Genomic DNA, 24,570 nt, shown 5'->3' with positions numbered 1-24,570 from the left:
GCAGGGACCGTATTAATTATTCTGATGTTTGTGCACATCTCAAACACATCTCAAATACGTAGTATTTTCCCCATCCCAAATTCTATCATTCTAACACAAGTTATCACTTCTTTCCTCTAAATTACGTCAATATTCTTGGTCTCTACATCTGTTCTTGCTTCCCTTTTCAATCCATTTTTTACACTGTAGTTAGAGTACTCTAAGAATACTGCTCTGGAAGAAATTGCTATTCTGATCAGATATCATTCCTTCCTTAAAACCCGTTTGAATCCCCCCCTTTTTTTTTAGAAGAAAAATAAGATTTTATTTGCCAAGGAGAGACAGCGAGCATAAGCAAGGGGAGCTGCAGAGGAAGAGGGAGAAGCTGGCTTTCCACTGAGCAGGGAGCCCTACATGGGGCTTGATCCCAGGACCCTGTGGTCAGTTATGACCTGAGCTGAAGGCAGATACTTAACTGACTGAGCCACCCCGGCACACCATACCCTCCCCGTTTCTCTGGTACAATCATCAGAGCAATTAATATGATTCCTTTATACCACAGCAGCCTTATCTCATACCACTCACTCTCTCATGTACTTGATCCAGTCATGCTCAATGTTTAGCTTCACAGCAGAGATGCTATGTTAGTTCTACCCATATTGTTTCCTTGGCCTAGAGTATCCCTCATTCTAATTACCACTGCACCTAAATTTGTCTAGCTTACTTCTCATTTTCCTTCAGGGCAGCTAACATGGCACTTTCAGGATGCCTTCTGTGATTTCCCATGTTGATTAAGTCCACTTATTACCTGCTCTTACAGCACAGTTAATCTGCAAATACTTGTGGCATAATAATAAAAGAATATGTATAAAATATAAAATATAAAAAATATAATATATTGGCTGCTCCTGAGCTGGATCCTTTCATAAACAGGTAAATGTAAAGCATTTTCATAAGTTCTAGGAGTTGCTCTAGTGAATTATCGAAATATAGGGGGGTTGATTCTGGGAACTTCTGAGTCTGCCAAGTCAGAAAGAAGGGTGGGTAACTGGGACATTCCATTTGCAAGTGATGTTTGAAGTAAGGGTAGTCTTGTGTGAATGAATCCTTAAACCTGTGGAATCTGATGCTAACTCCTGGTAGTTAGCATTGTTAGTAAATTATTGGACACCCAGCTGATGTCCAGAGTATTGATAGAATCAGCGTATGACCTGGTGTTGAAAAAAATACCATATATTTGGTGTCAGAAAGAATTTGAGAATACTAATTCAAAATCTGTTTGTAACTTCACTGGTTATATATTCCACAAGACAAAATGTCTTGTCATTGCTGGATCCCTGGCACTCAGCACAGTGCCTGACATACTGTTCTATATACACTGGATGAACAAAAATGAATGCTTACAAACAGAGTATAAAAATTCTGAACAGTTATTTGGGAGAAGCTAAGGCAGAGTTTTTTTTTCTGGGTACTTCTAAAATGGCACTGAAAGCTGATAAAACAGAAAATCAACAGGTTCAACTTTTCACGAAGTGATGTTAAGGCCAACTCCAGGGTAGGGGGCACAGAGGACGGAGCAAGAAACAGCAAATGCGACATCTCTTCTCTCTCTGAAGAGGAAATAAATCGAGAACAGAATAATGATCAAGTCAAAGCAGCTAGCAACTGCTCCTCCTCCACACTGGGGCCCTCATGTTGTCAAGTTCTGTTGTCCCAAAAGCTAGTATGCAGTGGAGTTCAACTGCACTACTGCTTGCTTAAAAAGAAAAGAAAGGCTGTAAAATAAGCATAAGTTGTATCTACTCCATTAGTCGGACTCCAAAAGCAATGCCTATTTCTCAAATGAACATGACTGTGTGACGTTCTTTGAAGAGAGGTACCCAGTTGAGGAAACTATGTACAGAGCACGTGTGTACTTACCTTGTCTGCTGGCCCCACTTCAGAGTGACAGCTCCGCACTCTTCAGCACACAGCTACTATGAGGACAGCTACTAATGAGGACTACAGTGTTTGGACTTACTGACCTTGTACTTGGTCAAAGGCTCCTCAGCGGACTCATGGGGGTACATCCCCTCTGTTCAACTAGCTCTTATGCTTTTTAAGGGCAGAAAATGTCTTCTCTTGCTCCTAAGTCCCTGTTTTTCAGTGTGGGGCAAAGAAGAGAGGGTCTTCAAATACTGAACAGGGCTGAGCAGATGACATGCACTGGATACCCATGAGGTAAAATCTGTGGAGGCCTAGAAGAAAAATGGGGCCAGGCCTGCAAGACATCGGTAAGAAAAGACTAACTCCATCTTGTCATGAAAAGAAGTCTTACCTGGGATGGGACTGTCTTCCCCTTTTTAACTTCAGATGAGTTTTCACTTAATTTCCCTACTTTGTTACTTGAGCTGCATTTGTAGCAGGTCCATCTCGTCTGCCCCTCGGTCTCTATGGTGCATTCTTTGTTTTGTAGACAGAATGAGTGGTACAAATGGCCACAGCTGCAAAATGAAGGCAACCAATTTGCACTTTTCTCATCATAAAAGCCACAAACTTACGCTACGTTAGAGTGTATTTGTAAGTGATAAAGATTTCTAATAAGCTTGAATGCACGGACTATGGTACAGTTAGGAAGAAAGGAAATTTACTTCTTGTTGTCCTCTCTTCTAAAATCTGGACTCACATATCTGTACACTTACATTGTGAGTAGCAACAGAATCACAGTACTCTGATTACAAACCACCTGGGAGAGAACTTGAACTTCTGTTAATTTCTCAAATCATGACATATTTTTAGATAGTATAAAAAACGCAATTGGGGAAAATCATGATTCAAGTAGCTTGATGACAACATGAGTGGTCTGCCTCATCAAACCCAAGGCAACAGTGGTGATTTGATTATTTACAAAAATGACAGTGCTACAGTAAATTCTTACACTATCTGTAAGAAGAAATTCCCTGTTGATTACTAAATGAGCCTTCCAGAAGTGAGTGTTGAATAGAATTCTCAGTCATCTATACTAAGTCCTCCTTAATTCTCCAACCTGAAATGTTGGGCCACCTCAGAAGTCAATTCTTTTCTACAGTCTTTCTCTTCTATAGCTACGCTTTGCTCCTTTTGTGATTACTTTCAGTACCATAGCTTTAACACACCACCTATATGCGGATGGGATGTCTTACAGGCATCTTAACACACATCAAACCAAATTCTTTTTTTTTTTTTAAGATTTTATTTATTTATTTATTTGACAGATAGAGATCACAAGTAGGCAGAGAGGCAGGCAGAGAGAAAGAGGGAAGCAGGCTCCCCACTGAGCAGAGAGCCCGATGTAGGGCTCGATCCCAGGACCCTGGGATCATGACCTGAGCTGAAGGCAGAGGCTTAACCCACTGAGCCACCCAGGCGCCCCCAAACCAAATTCTTAATTTCCACTCTGCTCTACCCCTACTGCATGGTTCTCATCCAACCTTCCACATCTCAATAAAAAGCAACTAAGGAGATGGAGAGGATAGGAGAGCTGGGGAATATTGGAGGGGGAGACAAACCATGAGACTGTGGACTCTGAGAGACAAACTGAGGGTTTTGCAGGGGGAGGGTGGGAGGTGGGTATTGAGGAGGGCACATATTGCATGGAGCACTGAGTGTGGTGCATAAGCAATGAATTTTGGAACATTAAAATAAAATAAAATAAAATTAAATAAAAAAAAAAATAAAAAGCAACTATATTCTTCCAGTTGCTCAGGCCACAAATGTGTTTTGTGGGTTTTGTTTGTTTGTTTTTTAAGATTATTTATTTATTTATTTGACAGAGACACAGCGACAGAGGGAACACAAGCCTGGGGAGTGGGAGAGGGAAAAGCAGGCTTCTCCCTGATCAGGGAGCCTGCTGCAGGACTCTATCCCAGGATCCTGGCAACATGACCTGAGTGGAAGGCCCTCAGGCCAAAAACTTTGGCATCATCCTTGACCATTCTCTTTCTTTCACACCTCAAATCCTATCTATAAAGAGTCTTATCAGCTCTACCTTCAAAATATATCCAAAATCCTACCACTTCTTATTTCATTAGTACCGCCTTGGGCCATGTCTCCCTTGGATTACTCCAATAACCTAACTGGTCTCCCTGCTTTCACCTCTGACCTTCTGTAATTCATTCTCAACACAGCAAAGTGATACTTTAAGACATAGGCCAGATTATGTCAAACCTATCCTCAACCATCCAATGGCTTCTCATCTCAGAGTAGAACTTTAACTCTCTATAATGACCCAGATCCTACATGATTTGGCCCGCTCTTCCTCTGAAGCCATCTCATATCATCTTCCCTTTCCTTCACTCAGCTCTGCCAACACAAGCCCACTTACTCACTGTTCCACAAGTCATGGACTATGCTCTAGTCTCATGGTTTCTGTACTTGGTGATTCTCTGCCTGGGGCACCCACTCCCTGATACTGCTTGGCCACTTACCTTAGGTCTTTACTCAAATGTCACCAAACTAGTGAGACTTTCCCTAATTACTCTTTGGATATTAGTATCTCCCAACATTCCTTTACACCGTATGTTATTTTATTCATGGTATTATTACATTTTTATTAATTTTTAAATTGTCTGTCATTAAGTCACCGTATCAGTGATGCTTTTCCTGATCACCCTATATACCATACACTGTTCTCACTTAGCAGGTCTTATTTTTTTCCACCATAGTCACTAGCAGGCATTTTACTTGTTTGTCCCTGCCACTGGACTATAAACTCAATGAGAACAGATCCTTTGTTCTGTTCATGTTGTACCCTATCCCTTTGAACAGTGCCTGGCGTACACTGTGAGCTCAATAAACATGTGTTGAGAATGGACTCTTTGTGTGATGAGAACTTCTTCCCTTTCCAACCATCAAATCTACCAATTATCCTATGTCTATAATAATAGAAGCTATAACATTTACATAGTGCTTACTATATGTCAGCACAATGACACCTGTAATCTTCACAAAACCCTAAGGACAAGGTCATTATTATCCCAATTTACAGATGAGGAAACTAAGAAGTAAAGGGATTAAATAACATGTCTGAAGTCTCATGGGTAGTAAGTGGTAGAATCAGGATTTGAACTCAAAAAGTTTGGGTCCAGAGTCCATCTTATATTGTCACCACCCATATATTCCCCCAACTCCTATGCAGAATGTTAAGGTCTATGACAGGAACTTTGCCTTGTTTTGTTCACTGCTAGAGTGATTGCTTGGGGCTATGTATTCACGTGTATCCCTGCCTAGTAATACCATACAAGTCACACACCATACTGTATAACATTTCCTTTCTCTTGCTTACCTAAAGACAATGATTTCATCAGCCATTTCTTGGCGTCTCTTGTACTGCTGCAAACATATAGAGCAGTAATCCTGCTTGGGATTCAGTCCTCTGGTGACTGAAGCTCTCAGGTTACACAACGACCAATGGAGATCTTGGTTTAGAAGGCTAGTAGTTGTTTCCAGCAGGGTCTATGAAAGACCAAAAGAACACACACACACACACACACACACACATACAGACACAGACAAATGATTAAGTGAAAGAGAAAGGGAGGGTGAGGGAGGAATGGCACTGTTGAGTTTTCAACCACAAACGGTGAAGTTAGAATATACTATGAAGGCAAAACACTGATAAAACAAACACCAAATACTCCAAGACTGAAGTGGTTAACTTTGACGTGCAAGTAATGACAACTGCCTACATTAAGAGTCTCAAAATACTTATTAAAAGGCTGTCATTAGTTTCTACTGAGAAATGTGCGCTCTGCCATTCTGTGGCTTAATTCAGTACTGATAGCTTTCAAATGACTAGATAAACCCAAACCTGTTTATTTATTATATTTCTATAATAAGTTCCCTCTGAATGACTCAAAGTGTTAGCGAACAACCAAAAAATGCTGTGTGGTTTGTTTGCTTGTTTGTTTCTTTTTAAATAGAAACTGCATCTGTGGCAATATTTCAAATAACCTTTCAATGAAAAAGCTAATGGCCATTACTCAGTTTTCATCTCCCTTGGGCAGAGAGATCACATTTTCCTGATCACTTACAAGTCATTTGAATCTACTTAAGACTGCGACATCTGTCAGTAAGTCACATAAAGACATTTTCATAGCTATCACATTAAGTCATTTTAAGGCTCTGTGTGCTTGTAAAGTATTGTTTTCCTACTATCTAATTTTCAACATTCATATATATCATTTAAATGTGCAGTCCCAAAGGGGAGATATACTGCCCATCCTCTTTGCTAGTCTTTTAATTTTATCTATAATGCAGAATTTTTAGGTCTAACGGTCTTACCATTGTAATTCTCTCCAATCAACCCCATCTTTTCTCCTCTTTGAAGAGTCTGCAAGAACTTCCTACCTTGCCCTCAGCTTCCCTTCTGCTAACACAGAGTCCATGCCTGCAGGGCTGTCTGTTCCCCTGGGCACACTGAGCAAAGCCGCAGTTCTTAAACACCCCAAGAAAAGTCCTGTCACCCCAATTTTTCTTTTCTTCTCTTGGGTTATTGAAAAAGCAGATATTGTATCTAACATGCCCAAATGATGCTTTTCCTAGGTGGCTTCATGAGTCACTTTGATCTATAGTAAGGAAAAAAATCTGTATACCATGCTGGTTCCCACAGAGAATTAAGCTATAGACAGTTCTGAGTTAAAGGAAAACCAATGACCATTTTTGGTTAGTGGTAATTATCTGCTTCAGAATGTTTTTTTCCTTTAATTTTCTATACTCAGGCTGACTCTTTTCATGGGTTACATCTTTGCATTAAATTATTTTTCCAGAAAGTTTCTCACACATTTCATTTGGGAAAAAACAACAACAACAACAAAAACCTGTTCCATTGCTGAGTCAAACGAATAAAATGAATCCAAGTCTGATGCATTTCCACATTCTAGAATATCTATGTGTGTATGTGTATGTGCGTGTGTGTGTATTAATTAAGGCCAACGGATTTAAAAATTTTTTAAAAAGCATACACTTCAAGCTACCAAACTTCCATTAAATGGACAGGAATTTTTAAAGAAAAAGTATAGCTGCAAAGAAAAAGAAATAGCTTCTTTTTACCTTAGGACAGTCTTAGAAACAGAAAACAGCTTACTTGTTCATAGTTAAAGGTGTCCAACATTCCCAGAATAAGTCCCTGGATTTCTCCAAGTTTTCCTTTTCCATAAACTGGATCCTAATTACAAAAAAGTTGCAAAAATGTTTAATTCTGTTCTTGGTATTTTAATATTACTTTAATATATGTTATCTGAAAATGCTGGATACTCAAATACTTTTCTACACTCAGTAAGTATTTATTCTTGATGAACTTTACCTAGAAATGTGTATCAGTTTCCCTCTGGCCATCACAAATATTTTGAAAAGATAAATAAAATTTAAGTGATACAAGCCTCTTATTGACATTGTTTTTTTCAAGTCTCATTAAAGTTCACCCAGGTTTTGTTTTGGCAAGAAGCTTCCTCTCCTTCATATTAAACATCACCTGTCCCTCTCTGCAACCTTATTTATCTGCTACATTAAAACAACGTTCACCTGAATACCAGAACCTGTCCAACAAACCTTTCCCGCGACCCACATTCGGCCACCACCTGGCCCCAACAACTAAATCGCTTCAGTTTAGAAGACAAGACTTTCTGGATCCAAGGAGCAGCTTTCAGTTTTTCAAAGCTTTTTTCAGTGAAGTCCCTACTGATAAACAACAGATATGTAGATACCCAATCTCTCTTCTGCTGCCTTTCCTCTGAAGTATGCCAAGTAACTTGTTTATTATGTACAATCTGTAAAACACTGAAGTGTACAGAAACAAATAATAAACAGAAACAAAAAACTGAAATCCAGCCACACAGAGATAAATACTATTGATACTGTTTTCCAGCCTTGTTTCTGGGAAAGGAGAGAAAGGGTAAGAGACAGAGATGTATCTCCTAGTGTACAAAATAGGAGTATTTTACATACTTTCATGATAGTATATTGTGAGCAGTATCAGCAAGTATGAATAATGTGAAAATACCATGTGTCATTTTCTCTTGTTAGACATTTAAGTTTGCCTCCCCCTTCCCAAATCCCACTCATGATGGTTAAATGCTGGTATAGTTGTAAATTTTGGTCTGAATCTCTGATTCTTTCTTTAGAGAAGATGTTTGGAAAGGGAATTACAGATTCAAAGAAGAATTTTTATGGGTATTGATATATACTGCCAAATTGCTCCACCACAAAGTCGTATTATGCAACTTTTATCTCCATCAGCATATTTGTGTGCTCATTTTACTGTACCTTTGGCTAGGCTGAGAATTATAATTAAAACATTGCTAATAACTGAGTATGTCAAGTCTATTACTTTACTCTAATATGAGGTTATGTCTGACATAAATGACTCTCCCATGCCAAAAAGGGGAGCCCAACTCTACAACAACGATGAACATAGCTGCTATTTATATGTGCCACATCATTACATTCCTTCCAGAACATTTATAAATGAAGAAATTCAAGCTCAGAGAGGCTAAGTAAAATTCTCTAAGATCACAGAACTAGTAAGCAGATAAACTGGGATTTGAATCTAGGTACTTCAGAAACCATTTCTTTTTTTTTTTTTAAGATGAGAGAGAAAGAGAGAGAAGGAACGTGCAGTGGGGAGGGGGAAAGGGAGAAATCCATGCAGACTCTGTGCTGAGTCCCTGAACATGGGCCTCAATCCCATACCCCAAGCCAAGCCAAAATCAAGAGTTGGACCCCCAAAGGACTGCTACCCAGGCACACCAGAAACCACGTTTTTAATTAACATGTTTTACTGGTCTCCCAAGTATAGATACCTAAACTAATAAACTAAATAATAAGCTAATGTTTGCTGGAAAATACGGGCAATATTTCTGGTTACTTCTTAGGGAGTGGTTGTTATTAAAATTTTGGTGCATTAGGGCACCTGGATGGCTCAGTTGGTTAAGCCTCTGCCTTCGGCTCAGGTTGTGATCCTGGGATCCCTGGATAGAGCCTCATGTGGGGCTCCCTGCTCAGCGGGGAGTCTGTTCCTCCTTCTACCCCCTCCTGTTTATGCATGCAGGCGCACCTGCTCTCTCTCTCAAATAAATAAAATCTTTAAAAAAAAATCTCTGTGCCTTGAAAGTAATTGTGAGTTCAGATGTTAAGATAAGACTGTAAAGCAGGAACAACATAGGAGAGAGGTTCAGAAATATGAGAAGAAATCTTGTCTTCCTGCTCTTAGAGCACAGTCTGAGCATTTCCTTCTTTTTCTCTTCTAGATTCCGACGACGGCTCCTGGAAAACTGGCTGCGTACAGTTTCTAACCAAATCAGCCTGTAGTAATTTCAGGTGCTCTAAAGCAGCAAAAGCTTGTCTGCCATAGGTTCCTGGTCCCTGCTGCTGAGCTTATGCTTAAGGAATGAAAGGCACAGAAAAACTGTGTATTTGTGTACTAATAATTAGCACGTTTACAAGTCTGGATTAAACTGTCACTGAAGCTTAATGGGGACATTTTCTGTTTCACAGGTAGAGATCATGTAGCTAAGGTAAAGGTACCTGTCAAACATGTGCAGACCATTTGCAAAAGGCCTGACTGTAGATATCTCAGACTAATTTTTTATTAGAAAATCAACTTTGGCATATACTCATGAGATAATTTTTTCTTTTATTTTTTGCATGAAAACAGATCCTTGTTAATGCTTCTGAATTTACATTCAATTATGCTTTGGGTCAAACTCTTAATAAATACACCTATTTCTCAAAGTATCAAGGGACAGTGTGATACCTTATCGTAAGAAGCGTATTATAGCAGCTACTGTAAGATGTGCGTTCAATACACTAATACAGCTCTAGCACAGAAAAGCTCTCATTTGTTTCTGACAAGGGTAGTTTGGAAAGTAAAAGGTCTTTAAAAGGTTAAATTCTGGGAAAAGGAAGAAATCTTTATAGGTCATGTCTATATTTGTATCAGTACATTTCACTTTAATATGCATAATTTAAAGGCAAAATCGTGAAAATTACCTCATGCTGGGTCAACATATAAATTATAGAATGCAAAAGGGAGCTCAAGCCTTCTAGCACAGCATGTATGCAATCCAATAGCTTTTCAAATTATTTTCCAAAGATGTCCGTTAGATGCTTCGGCAATGAATAACTGCTGAGGTTTGTCTTCAATTTATTTGTAAGCCATAAAAGAAGAGCACACATGAGTACTTCACATAAACCTGGTTTCTAGAAAGCTTTTTAGAAAAAGATGTGACGGCCACTTTTCTCCCACTCCTGCTTTCTGAGGCCTACTGTAGTATATATGCAGTTTGTTTTGTAATTAAAATCTTTCCTAATCAAGCATTACTTTAAAATATGAATAATGCCCTCCACAGGCTAGCATATAAATCATTTGTTTGCTTTAATTTCCTCAGTAAGACAGTCACAAACAGCTTCTCAGAAGCCAAGAATTACTTTTTGCTGTAGAGCAGAGCTCAATAAAAGCAAACTGGGAAGGCCGAATCTATAAAACACAAATATGGTCCCTTCAAAACACTCCCAACTAACTTACCATCTACTGCTCACAGAAGCAGCCTGCACAAGTCGGGTTCCAAGCATCAGTTGAATAAACATTTAGAGATCAAGAAGCTCTTGGAGAAACCCCTATCATGAGAACATCTTCTCTGGAGAAACAGTATCTATCTGAGCAACTGCTCGTCTAAGAAACTGTCATTCCCTCTCTTCCGTCCAGAGGACTTGGTAAAGAGGGGTGGATCTGAAGTATGCCAGGGCTGATGCTGGGTACGCAAGGCCTCAACTTTGGAGCTGGAAGACCTAGGTTCAAGTTCCAGCTATGGCCACTTAATAACTGAGCAGACTAAGGAAGCACTTTCCTCACGAGCAACATGGGGATCTCACTACTCCTCCAGCTTAATGTACACAGAGGTCAAAGGAGATAAAGAACACAGAAGTGCTTATGAACTGCTGATGATGATGACTGAGCCAGCTAAAACCCAGTGTAGACACTATGTGCCCTGCACAGTGCTGGAACACAGGAAATAATCTAGGCAATATTCTAGTGGAGAACACTTGGCAATGGATTGAAAATTGGTTCTAATGAAAAAAAAGATGATAAGGGACAAGATTAAAACAAAACAAAACAAACAAACAAACAAACAAACAAACAAACAAAACAGAAAATCCCCAAACCTAGAGACATAAAAACTCCTGGTTTGAGTACTTGATAACTTAGATGGAACAAATCAACTCCTTGAAAGACACACTACTGAAACTCACACATGTAGAAACATTTAATAAACGGGTCTGGTCTCTTAACCAAATTGAATCCTTAATAACATTTCAAAATAGAAGACACCAGGTTCACATGGTTTCACTGGTTTATTCTACCAAATATTTAGGAAGAAATTATATCACTATCCTACAATCTGTTTTAGAAAATAGAAGCAGAGGGAACACCTAACTCATTTGATGAGGCTAGCATTACCCAGACAAAACCAGACAAAGACAATCAAAAAGCTGGCAAGTTACTTTGTGGATACAGACAATATGATTCTATAGTTTACATGGAAAGGCAAAAGACCCAAAATAGCTAACACAACATTGAAGGAGGACAAAGTCAGAGGACTGACACTGACTTTCAGAATTACTATGAAGCTGCAATAATCAAGATAATGTGGTACTGACAAAAGACCAAGCAAAGAGATCACTGGAGAAGAAAAGAGCACTTAGCAATAAACCCCCATAAATATAGCCAACTGAGCAAAGCCTATTCAATGAAGAAAGGGATAGTCTTTTCAACAAATGGTGCCGGAAAAAAATGGACATCCACATGTATAAAAATGACTCTGGACATTGACCTTACATCTTTCATAAAAATTAACTCAAAATGGATCACAAACCTAAAATGTAAAATGCAAAACTATAAAACTTCTAGAACATGGGAAAAAAATTTAGGTGAACTTGGGTTTGATGATGAGTTTTTAGATACAACACTAAATACACAATCCATGACAAAAAATCCCTGAAAAGGTGGACCTCATTAAAATTAAAAAACCTTCTGCTTAATGAAAAGACACTGTTGAGAGAATGAAAAGAAAAGCCACCCACTGGGAAAATACATGCATGACATATCTGACAAAAAACTTCTATAAAAAAATATACAAAGAAATCTTAAAATTCAATAATTAAAAAACACGACCCAACTAATGGGGATACACAGATGGCAAGTGAGCACATAAAAAGGTGTTCCAAGTCATTGTTCATTACGGAATAGCATATTAAAATAATAAGACCACTACAAACCTATTAGAATGGTTAAAATCCAAAACAACGGGTTTACGGACACTTGCTTTATAGCCCAGAGTATGGCCTATCTTAGTAAACATTCCATGTATAACCTGAGAAGAATGTGACTTCTGCCATTAGAATTAATATGTAAATGTCAACTAAGTCAAAGTGGTTAAAACTGTTTGACAGAAAAGTGTTACCATCTTTATTTTTGTTCCTCTTTTTTTCCTCTGGTGCTGTTAAGTTTTTCTGTTAACCTGATTTTGAACAATTATGATGGGCCTTGTATTTTTCCTCATACTGCTCAGGTTTGGGATTATCGATCTGTATGCTAATAGTTCTCAATAAATCTGAAAAATATTCAGCCAGTTTTTCTTCAAGTATTTTTTCCTGACTCCCTGTTTTCAGGATTCCAAGGACACATATTCTGGGCTGCTTGAAATTGTCCCAGAGTTCATGGACTCATTTTTTTTTTTTTCAATTCACTTTTCTCTGTTTCATTTTGGATAGTCTGTATTGCTAGGTTTTCAAATTCACTTATCTTTTCTTCTGTTTTGTTGTCCTTGTCCGCTAACTTTAATATCCAATGTCATATGTGGGTTTCATTTTCCAGCTTCTCTGAATACCTTGTAATTTTTTTATTTGATGTAATATACCATAAATTTTACACTGTTGGGTCCTGGATATTTTTGTATTCCTTAAAGTATTTTTAATCTTTGTTCTGGGAGGCAGTTAAATTACTTGGTAAGTTTGATCCTTTCAGGTCTTACTATTAAGATTTGTTAGTATGAGTGGAGCTATGTATCGAGGGCTGCTTCCCACTATTGAGTACTTCTGAGTACTCTACCCCATGTTCTGTACATTACGAGGTCTTCATTCTAGTCTTGCTATTGGCTCTGTGTACGTGCAAGTATTATTACCTCCGATCCTTTCAGGTGGTTTTTTCCTTGGCCTAGCTAGGTTCCTTATACCATGCACTTACACTTGAGAAAGGGGCCTTCTGCACATCTCCAGAGTTCAGCTGCCTGGTACTTGCCTGCAAACTCTGGCCACCTCAGTCTCTTGATTCTCAGCGACATCTCCTCAAAGCAATGAATATGCTGGAAACTGGCTGGCATCCCCTCCCTGCACTATTGCCTAGGAAGTCTCTCAAGACATTAAGGTGGGACAAACACAGGGCTTACCTTGTCTGTTTCCAGTCTCTCAGTTATCAATGACCTTTACTGCTTGATACCCAGTTTTTTAAAAAACGATTTCAAATACTCTGTCCAATTTTTTGGCTGCTTTAAGCAAGGGGGTAAATCTGTTACTCCACTTGGGGCAGAAGTGGAATTCCTGCACCCTTGGCTTTTATTCACTCTAAAAATATTTAGTTCCTACTGTATGTCAGGTACCTCTCGGCTAGGTGATGGTGACAGAGTAGCAAAATATAGTCTTATTCTGAAGGTCCTTCTGTTCTAATGGTAAATAAAGATGGGTAAATAGACCTGATCCTTAGATGTTTCCAAGAACTCCACTTTTAGCCTTCTGCTTTTCTCGCTAATTCACTTCCTCCTAACATTCACCTAGTTTCAAGAACTGAACTACCACTTCTGTGCTGACAACTTCCGAGTCTATGTCTCCACTTCTACTTCTTCCCATAAAGTCTGGTCCCATTTTTCCCCAATGCTCATTGTTAGTCACATGAAACATGAGTTCTTGTGTTTCCCTACCTCTAAACGTCAAAAAGTCAAGCGGATTCTACTAACTAACCTCCAAATCCATCTTCTCCTAGCCACTCTATGCAACGCAATTAACTAATTTTGAGTACCTATTACATTTTGAGTATTCCTAGGACTCGGTCTTATTTCTTCCAATTTATCCTGTATAACATATTGGATAAATAATTTTTCTAAAGAGAAACATTATTCCATCATTCCTCTACTTAAAATCAATTGATGATAATCTACTAATGTTAAAATTAAATCCAAAGTCCTACCTTATGGTTCACAAAGCAATTAAGAACACAGTCCCTGCCAGTCTCTCAAATTTCAGCTCCGTGACTCACCTTTATTCTTGTCCTATGTTCCAAGCATACTTAACACTTGCAACTCCTCCAAATATACCATGTTTTACCTCACATTCTTTGTATATATAGTTCACTCCGCTTAGAATAGCCCTATCTCCATTTTTCCCCTAATTCCTTTAGGCTATTTAAGATTCAGTTCAGACATTTCCTCCTCCAGGAAATCTTCCCAAATTCCCCAGTCTGTTTCAGATATACTTTTATTGGTACTCCTTTGACTAGATATATTCAGAAACCCAACTCATTTCAACTTATTAAAAAAAACTAACTGTTGTAAAGATACTGGGCTGTTTCAAGGATCCAAGCAAAGGAAAGGAGGTGAGCCTTTACAACTAAAACAAAGGACTCAAATGCCATCAGGATTTCTGTGGTCTCCTCTCCCTGTGCCTTGTCTCTTCTCCTGGTGTCTTCTTTTCTTCATGCATCTTGTCTATTTTCCTCTTTGTGTGTCTGCTTTACTCTTCCCCTTCTCTCTGTGATTTTTTTAACTATTTCAGTCAACATGATGGAAAAGTAGTCACTATCAGTTGCTGAACTTTGTACCTTATATAACTCAGAGGCCTGAAAAGTGGCTCATTCATCCTCTTCAAGTTCAGTTCTATAATTTCCTGGAAAAGGCACTGATTGGCCCTACTTAGTGGCCTGTTAGTGGCCAGTTGCTCACCCTGACTCAATCTAGTGGAGTCAGGGTCCTGCTGTCAGACGCTGCTCCTACTGTAATCAGATGGCCTGAAAATGTAGGGATGAAGTGGCAATCACCCTAGCGGGGGTTCACAGCAGATAATCCTTCAGGTGGCCACCATTACTTGCTTAGAGCCCAAAGAAGAGCTACATCAGAACATTTTCTGTCTCTCCTAAAAGCTCTTTAGGACAAGAGTTAAGGTTTTCATCTACATAGGAAATGACCAAACAGGGAAACATATTTAATAAACAAATTAGTTAACGCCTCAAAAGACCAGGCACTGAAACAACTGAAAAGCTTACACAATATAATAGGAACCAGCATAAATTAGAATGTGAGAGACTTTTGTGGTAGCCCGGGTTTTGCCACAAACCGCAAACCAAGTACTAGCTTTTCTATACTTCAGTTTCCTCCTTCATCAACAGAAATTTCTGTAGTAGCCCTAACTACCTGAAGAGAATGTTCTGAGTTTCAACTGAGATACTATCTGTGAAAGCAACTTGAGAAAAATAAAAATCTCTACACAAATATAAGGTAGAGTTATTACTACAGTAATCACAAACGTGCAAATAACAAATTTAAGAAAGAGCATACCCTCTTGATTCATGGGAAAAGAAGGTGGAACGTACCTTTTCTACCACTGAAAGTAGAGAACACTAAGAACACAATGAAAATGAATGCCAAAAAATAAAAAATAAAATAAATGCCAATAAAACTCAAAATAAAGGGAAGATTTTCTAATATCAAAAGCCTTCAAAGTCAGGAGCCTTGAAAAAACAAAAATTTAAAAAATCACCTGCTTTTGCCAAGAGAAAAACTGATTTTTGTTTCTTGTAATTTATGTTCCAAAGTGTGGTTAAAGCTCAACATAAAGCAAAATGCATACACTAAAAGTGAAGCTACTTTTGACCTTAAGATTTCATTTTTTCTAATTTTCTTGGTAAATTAAAGTATTTCTGCCTTATGGAAGTACTACTTTATATTCAATTAAAAACATTATAACTAACGTATTCTAAAATGGACATAAGAGAAGTGGTTTATATCAAAGACTTTGCACCACATGCTCAGGATCAACCGAAAGAGGACGTGTGCAGATACATAACTGTGAGGAGAGCTTAGGGATACAGTAGTCTGTATCAGCAAAGCCCAGACACTTCATACCAGATGCAAGTGGAGCTTGGCAAGTCTTAAAAGAGAGCTGCCAGGGACATTCTTGACAGGAGAAAAGTCATTTGAGAATTATAAAGACCAATGGCATCATAGTACTGTTTTTTGATGGTTTTGGGGTGTGTGTGTGTGTCTGTGCTGCATAAAATGAAGGAAGACAAAATAGATTCCAAGGATAATTCCTGCTATTTCCCCAGGAATGTTCACAAAGTTTCTGAAAAATTTATCTTGGGGTATTTTTGGTGTTCTTTTAATGATGTTGGGAACATACATGCCTTTTGCTGAAGGAAATAGGTACTTCCTTCAAAAGATATTTCCTACAAAGGCTGTGGACACAAAGTTGGGTAACAATTAGAATAGGGGATGAAGGCTAGACATAAAATTTTTTTTTATGAGTTGGAAAACTTAAGTTATAACCTATGATTCAGAAATGACTATATTAATGTAATTTTTAGGTTATTATATAATTTTTTAATCTAAAAGGCACAATTTGCTGGCAATAAATGGTGATTCTCTCCCAGTTAGCATATGAACAGGAAGCCTTTATATCTGAATCCCCAGATGCCGGTGAACACGTGAAGGCTGCACACCCACCTGGAAGGTCCCCAGCCTGTGCCAGGAAAACCCACACTCCTGGAGCACCAGGAAAGGCTCAAGGATGACAGTTGTTAAGTTAGATAGTTAGCAATGACAAAAACCAGCTGCATTACTCTAGAGACCAATTTAAACATTAGCTTAATTTGTTATATAAACATGACTAGAATATTAGTTTAAACTTATCAACATTGAATTTTCTCTCCTTTTAACTCACCTGTAAGATTCTTTGCAAGATCGATGGAAGGGCAATAAATGCTGCCATGCTGTTTAGAACTTGCATGGTCAGAGATTTCAGAGCTGTTATAATAATAAAATGTTAATATTAAGGTTAGTTTAAAGTAAGAGGTCTTGGTTTTTCCTACAAGTCAGTGGAAAATAATAGATTTATATAGTTTCCTAGAAACTCGGCTAACCAGGGCCAGTTGGATATTTTAAAGTTAACTGCTGATAAATAAGAAAGCTCCTATTATTCAAGACAAATGACACAACTGGTGCCAGAAAGAAAGAACTGAATAAAAGATGAGATTAACACTATACAACAATTTCATTAAGAAAAACACTAATAACAGAAAGAACTGAATAAAAGATGAGATTAACACTATACAACAATTTCTTTAAGAAAAACACTAATACTATGATACTGGGAAAAGGTATCATAATGATAATTTTTTGCAGATGAAAGTTGGTGATGGTATAGGTGGATTTTGATGATGTAATTACCTTCTGGGTGCAGATGAGGTGCGGTTGATCCAGAGAGCTTCTGGGGGGCCATCATTGCCTCCAGTAATGGAAACCAGAGTGCCTACAATGTCAGAGGAAACCAAAGCACTCTGTTATATTTAAGATTGGCTTCAGCATAGTGCTTTACAGGTTGAGATGTACCTCTCACATACATTTGTTTATAAACATTTTATTATTTTTTAAAGATTTTATTTATTTACTTGACAGAGACATAGTGAGAGGGAACACAAGCAGGGGGAGTGAGAGAGGGAGAAGCAGGCTTCCCACTGAGCAGGGAGCCGGATGCAGGGCTCAATCCCAGGACCCTGGGATCATGATCTGAACCAAAGGCAGATGCTTAATGCCTGAGCCACCCAGGCACCCTGTTTTATAAACATTTTAAAAACAAAAGATAGAACACTTGACTGGGAAGGGAAACAACAATAAAGAAGCAACGAGCACAGTTACAATAGGTATCTTTACTATGCCCCTTAGGAAAATAAAGAAACCGCAGTAAGTCTAGACCCTGGAACTGCAATCTTCTGTGTTTTAGGACAAGGCCTGTTCAAAGGCGACAAGGTCAAGTTGCCAGCCGGGTTCTCATATACAGTGCGGTACACGCACCCCTGACCAAGTCTAAGTGACCCTATGTACTGCAGGACAGGACACAGGACCGCCCCTCTGCCACCTCACCTCCCCACATTTCTCTTTAGCTGCATCAAGCAAGAGAAATGAATAAAGGTTGTCCAAAGTTTTCCCTCTCTAAAGCGTTGTTTTGTATTATTTTAGTCATCATAGACCAAGAAGTAGAAGTTAACATTATTTCAATTAACATTTCCAACCACATCAAGAGATAAATTAATAGATCCACCATTTATTTATTCCTATTATGCTGGGTCCTCAATTAAATGATTTACACAACTTTCTCATTTCAATTTCGTAACAGCCTTATACAATAAGCACGATCTTCACTTGAGATAAGAAACTTAAGTTTAGAAAAATTTGCCAAAGATCACACTACCAGTTAACTGGTACTCTGACTCCAAATTCTGTCCTCTTCCTTTTTGGGGGGGAGGAGGGCAGGGACCTTTAATCAAAAATCAAACTAATACATTTTAAGTTTTCAGACATGGTTTCTTGTTGGACAATCATTTACAGAAGGTCTTAATTCCTGAAAACACCTGGGAGCCATGAAGAAAGGTCAAAGCAGAACAAGAGTGGTTATTTATAGAAAAGGGCATATTCTGTACCCCACCACTTGACCCCATACAAATTTTATGGCAGTGGAGATGTGGGAGCCTCTGAAGGCAAAAAGAATAGGCTGCAGGTCCAGTAACCACTGGTTTACCTCCCAACTTGAAGAGCTCTACCAGGAAGCCTTTATCTGCCCCCATTTAAGGTTTTATGAGGTCAAGATTTCATACTAATAACTTTTGATGTATTTCTTTAAGTTCTCAAGATACTGGTTTTAACTATATTACATATGGCAATTTTTTATTTTATTGAAATTTTAACTTATTTAGTACTCATGAACTATTAGTGCTGTATTTTATTCTCGGATAGCTTTATTTAGCTTACCTTTTTTTAACATGTTTTTATAACCACATTATTTATTTCTGTGTAGGTTATTTTAATTGTGTTATTTATTGTATAATTTATTTTATTTTGTATAATATTTTATATAAATTATAATAAAATATACATAATACAATCTTTTGTATAAATTATAATTTATTTTAAATTATAATTTATATAAAACATTTTATAATTTATTTTAATATGGGATACATTTTGTTTTTATATTTATTATGTTTAGAAATTTCAATTTTTAAATTTTCGTATTTAATCCAGACAATTCAGGAAGAATTACTTTTGTAAAGATTAGCTGTTTCTTGACTATAAATGGTAGACTGGGAGAAGCATGGTTGTGGAGGTAATAGCCATGGGATACGTTCACACTCTACACAAAGGAATTATTTTTCTTTAATTAGATCTCCACACAAACCATCCCCTGAGAGCAACACAACTAAACCTGAATTCCTTTCTTATGCTGTGTAATACACAGCTTCCTTTTCAGGGAATTATATGCATAATAACAAAGCCAAACTCTTTGTTATATGTAATCACCGTGTATTAGGGCAGCCCCATAAACAGATAGAGAAAAGTAGGACAGGCAGAGATTCTACTTGAGAAAGGATTAATAGCCCAATTTCCTGTAGTCTGCTTTAAGTAAATACTCATAACATTAAGTCTTATGATGATAACTTCTGGAAAGAGATACTATGAACAGTCTACTGTCAAACTTCCAAATGCTTCAAATCTTCTAGTTAGTTGACTGTCTGTGGTAACAGCTTTTGTTCTCACTCTCTCCAAAACAAAACAAAACAAAGAGAATCAAGACAAACCACCATTAAAACCCCCCAAATTGAATGTTTGGTATTACATAAGATCAGTCTAGCATTTTTCACACAAGACATTATTTATATAAAATTTACATTCAAATATTTCTGTTGTAATAATGAAACTTATTCAGAAATGAAGCAGAAACCAGTTGTTAGAGGGAGGGACCACAAAGAGAGGGTGTGTCTCTACACAGGAGAGACAAACAGACTTCTCTCACACGCAGCCAGTCAATGGCGTAATAATAGCCATAAAGAAGTGAAAATTTCAAAGGACAGGAAGAAGTCTAACATCTAATATTTTTACTAAAACAAATATCAACTCAGGAGAAAAAAAAAAAAAAAAAGATGGAATGAGTTTTCCTTTGGCCACATCAAAAGAAGCATTGTTCCTATCTCTGATTAAGAGATACAGAGTTCAAATACAGTCGGAATAATCCCTAGAGTTCTGGAGGCATGGATTTTTATAACTAATTCTACTAGTTAATACATGTGAGTCATATATTTCAGCTTATGTGAACCTAAACAGCCCTACTTATAAAACATATAAACATATCCTTTTCCCTTAAATTTTCCATGAGAAGCTGGAGGAGTATCAAATAGATATTGGAGAGGAGATGGAAGGGTTGAAAAGTGAAAAAGATTTAGAATTAAGTATGTATGAACATGGCTTAAAGAATTCTACCTTTTCATGTTTCTCTATCAAAATATAACCATGTCCAAATATAGTCAGCCAACCAAAAGATAAATGAAAATAAAAACTCAGGAATAGAAAAATCATGGCAAAACGACTGATTAAAAGCTCAAAATCCATTTTCAAAAGATTAAACGATTTATGGGAATTTTGGACACAGAAAAGAATGTATGTGTTACTGGCTTCTATGAGGTTATTTAAAATTAAGAGGGATGGAGGAGAGAGGTGGGAGCAAGCATGAGTTTATGTGTTTCCTTACTGGCTTGGCATCACAGATACTATAAAACAGAAACGTAATTATAAATAAATAATTCCAATCTGTTACAGTCATTCAGATTTTTTTTTAAGCTGTAGTGATATTTATTAAGAAATAGTATGGTGAAGAAATATTAATTTGAAATTCAGAAAGCTTCCTAACGGAGACTGACTACTATATTTATTTGTAAATGCAAGCATTTCCTGATTTAGACTGATAAGAAGTACCTGGACTGATGGTTCCCCCAGTGATAATGATGGTTATTTCTGGGTGATAGGATCTTACAAGGTAATTTTTATTTTTTAAGATTTTATTTATTTATTTGACAGACAGAGAACACAAGTAGGCAGAGATACAGGCAGAGAGAGAGGAAGGGAAGCAGGCTCCCTGCTGAACAGAGAGCCTGATGTGGGGCTCCATCCCAGGACCCTGGAATTATGACCTGAGCTGAAAAGCAGAGGATTTAACCCACTGAGCCAGGAGCACCTTACAAGGTAATTTTTTAAAAAACATTCTTCTTTGTAACTTTCTGTTTTGCAAGATTTTAAAAAGTAAAGAATATGTATATCACACAAAATGTTTTTTTAAAAATCACCTCTGTTATGTAAATGTGCTTGTTGTATACAATTTTTCTTCTGAAGGGTTTCTGGAACGTATAGTCTTAAAAAATCTTTGACAAGAATGTCAAGTTGCAATTTACCCAACTCAAAAGAACAGGAAAGAAAAATAAGTTTATAATACTCACTGTAACATGTATGGGTAAATATATAAAAAAAAGTCTGCCTTACTCCCCATATCAGAACCCTGGGAAGAGAAAGGTGCCGGGTGGTGCCAAGTCAGAGGCTGCAGCCCGGAGGGGCAGGCAGGCACCGAGGAGTTACAAGGAGGCCACATCACGCTGCAACTTCTCTTCTGAAAACTGCAGCAGAATGTGGCTGTCAAGTCCCATCCCGCCCCCTTAGTCTCTGCTTCCCTGCTGTAACTCCCACCTGCACCAGGTGCTCAGCCGTGCCTCCTTCAGTTCTGTGCTCTGCCTTTTGGCAGTCTGGAATCTGTTACAGCAGTGGTTCCAACCTTGGCTGTACAGTGGGATCATGTGGGAAGCTTTAGCAATGGGTCCCCATCCAAAAACTGTAATTTCGTTGTTCTGGGGGTGCAGCCCGAGTGCTGGGATTTTCTTAAAGGTCCCCAAGTGACTGTAATGTGCAGCCAGGGTTGAGAAACTACATCACAGCCTTCTTTGACCTTTTCCAGTGTTCTCTGTATCCCCTAAAGGTTTCCCTCCAGCTTCTCATGCTCATTTTCCTCCACAGAGAATAGATGATAAATGACAACACATCCATAGAATATAGAATCGCTACACGGAATACACAGAATCACGGTCCAAAGAGAACAAGGACATCCAGTAATCACGTGCTTAAATCCTGCAGCACAGCCAGATCCAGGAATATAAAGCCTTTTGTGAGAACAAAGAGGACAAGCACTCCTCACAATAACTTTAGGAGGCTTAGACTCCTGGGAGCACTAAACAGTGATTAAAATCTAGTTGAATTAAACTCAGGTGGCTGAGAGGGCAGAAGAAATAGAATTAACTCCTAGTTTCAGATCAGAACCGACTTTGATATGCCTAAGTAGTCATTCTCCTACCTCTCGTTGCTGCTGGTTCAAATTATGGGAATTTCTCTGGCAAAGGGCAATTGTCTCTACCATGGTATCTTCAACATCCTTCAATGAGAGCTCCTCTTTGGTCTCTAAGATTCAGAAAAATTATTAACAAGACTTAAGGATATATTACTGAGAATTCTCAGAGCTTCTGTAAAAAAATTATCTTTTTCTTGGCATAGCACTGTTTTGTATTATGAAATCTTCCATAAGCATGATACCAATGCTTAATAGATTAAAAACAGATAATTTTGTTTCCATGTAAATGCCTGACATTCACAGGACATATAAAGCTCATCACACTTAGCATTTTAATACACTTTAGCTATGGAACAGCTCTAATCATCTGTGGGTTAGTCAGCAGAAAGATGACCTTTCACCTTACTTGCTCTACCATTTCTTCTTCCCTCTATCTCTTAGATGTAAGTCATCCTTCAAGATACTATCTTAGGCCCTCTCCTTTTCATTTCCCAATAATTCACTTCCTCTTGTGGTTTCAACCTCAGGTCCTTGCCAGTAACTTCTGAATGTACACCTGCAGCCCGTGTTCCTTTCATCATCTGCAGGGTGAACTGTCCACAGATTCTATCCATCTCTACACGGATGTCCTGCGAGCACCTTGAGTTCATAAGCACAAAAACCAGATCACTTTTTTTCTCACTTCCCAAACTAAGTTAATGAAACCATCTTCTTTAAGTCATTTTATAAATCTTCATCGTCCCTGATGTTCCATCCCCACTTTACCCACACATCGAAATAAATTGCCACTTCCGTGGATTCTACTTCTGTGCCCTCATGTGTCCTGACTTTTACCCTATGCTGCTCTTCACCTGCTGTGAACTACAGCAACAACTCTTAATTAAACTTCTGACTTCTAAATCTTGCCTCCCTCATTCTCTTTGTTACAAGCAAATCTATCAATCTCATCCACAAAAATCATTAAAAGCCTTGAAGTTTTAAAAACAGAACATAAGTAAACCTCTGACCCTAAGTAGACGCAGTAACCATCTGGCTCATGTTCTCACCCTCTGTGCTCTTACTCCACTGCGCTGTATCTTACTCCTGAGTTCCTGGTCAAGTACTTTCATACTCACATTCTGCTCAGACCAGGTGCCCTTTCCTTGCCTTTCCCTATCAAACTTCTAGTCATCATTCCAGTCTTACTGCAAAGGTCACATCTTCCACAAATGACCTTTGATTCATCAGTTATAAATCATTCCCTAATTTTTCACAATCATTTGCCACTCTCACTGCATCTCTTTGATAATACTTGGTTCCTCCAGCATTCAAAGTTTTTATTTACATATCTGTCTCTTTCACAAGACAACAGTTATTTGGGTAAGAGCTGTGTTTTAGCCATCTGTGTATTACCCTCACGAGCACCATGTCTTGTAATTAGCAAATCCTCCAAAATTCTTAGGCACACAGAAAAAATTAAATCTGAGAGTAAACAGTGAACATGAGACTATTTCTGAAAAATTGATCTTCAAAGAAATTTAAATCCAAAGAACTGGCTTCTCTACACATATCACTTGCAAATCATTATAGTGATTTTAGGGAAATCTTCTTTTCCCTCAACCTCCCATGTAACGTGTGCAAAAATTATTCTAACAACAATAAGAAAATATCATAAATGTAATAAATCTAATACAAATTGACTAAACAGAGACTAACAGTACAAAAATAACAATTAAATGCTTAGTTGAACTAAATATGGAAAAGCCAACCATTTACTAAGGCTCCAAGAAGATGCCATGTAATACAAAATGATCCAGATACAACACAGATCCTATCACCTAAGACCGAGCCACAGAAAACACAGATGAATGTAATTTATAGAGAATTAGGGTAAAGGAGTTTAAGGAAATGTGTGGGCAAAGGAAGTCTAAGAAATGCGCTAATGTGTTGAAGAGGTAGGGCAATCTAAAAATCACCTATCGAATGAACTTTGGAAGAGCTATTTTGGAAAATTTCAATAATGTGAAAAGAAATCATCCTATTCAAAAGCGGGCAAAGGACTTGAATAAACACTTGGCCCAAGAAGATACACAAATAACCAGTAAATATGTGAAA

At 37.9% G+C, this 24,570-nt stretch overlaps 1 protein-coding gene across 3 annotated transcripts in view; it reads right to left on the bottom strand.

Annotated features, from left to right (window-relative positions):
* The window catches only part of VPS8 (VPS8 subunit of CORVET complex), a 246,408-nt gene that overhangs the window by 48,448 nt on the left and 173,390 nt on the right, over positions 1-24,570 (bottom strand). For all 3 annotated transcript variants that reach the window (XM_082693431.1, XM_082693433.1, XM_082693432.1), the window contains exons 39-44: positions 22,483-22,586; positions 17,487-17,568; positions 16,981-17,063; positions 7,082-7,162; positions 5,282-5,451; positions 2,297-2,462 (exon numbers count right to left, since the gene is read on the bottom strand). In XM_082693431.1, coding sequence (XP_082549557.1) covers positions 2,297-2,462; positions 5,282-5,451; positions 7,082-7,162; positions 16,981-17,063; positions 17,487-17,568; positions 22,483-22,586 — 686 coding nt within the window. The remainder of the gene's footprint in view (positions 1-2,296; positions 2,463-5,281; positions 5,452-7,081; positions 7,163-16,980; positions 17,064-17,486; positions 17,569-22,482; positions 22,587-24,570) is intronic.

The sequence above is a fragment of the Mustela nivalis genome, assembly GCF_964662115.1.
Source record: "Mustela nivalis genome assembly, chromosome: 1".
NCBI classification, from domain to species: domain Eukaryota; kingdom Metazoa; phylum Chordata; class Mammalia; order Carnivora; family Mustelidae; genus Mustela; species Mustela nivalis.
Note: the sequence above shows the minus strand (reverse complement) of the source record. Positions and strands in the feature narration are given on the sequence as shown.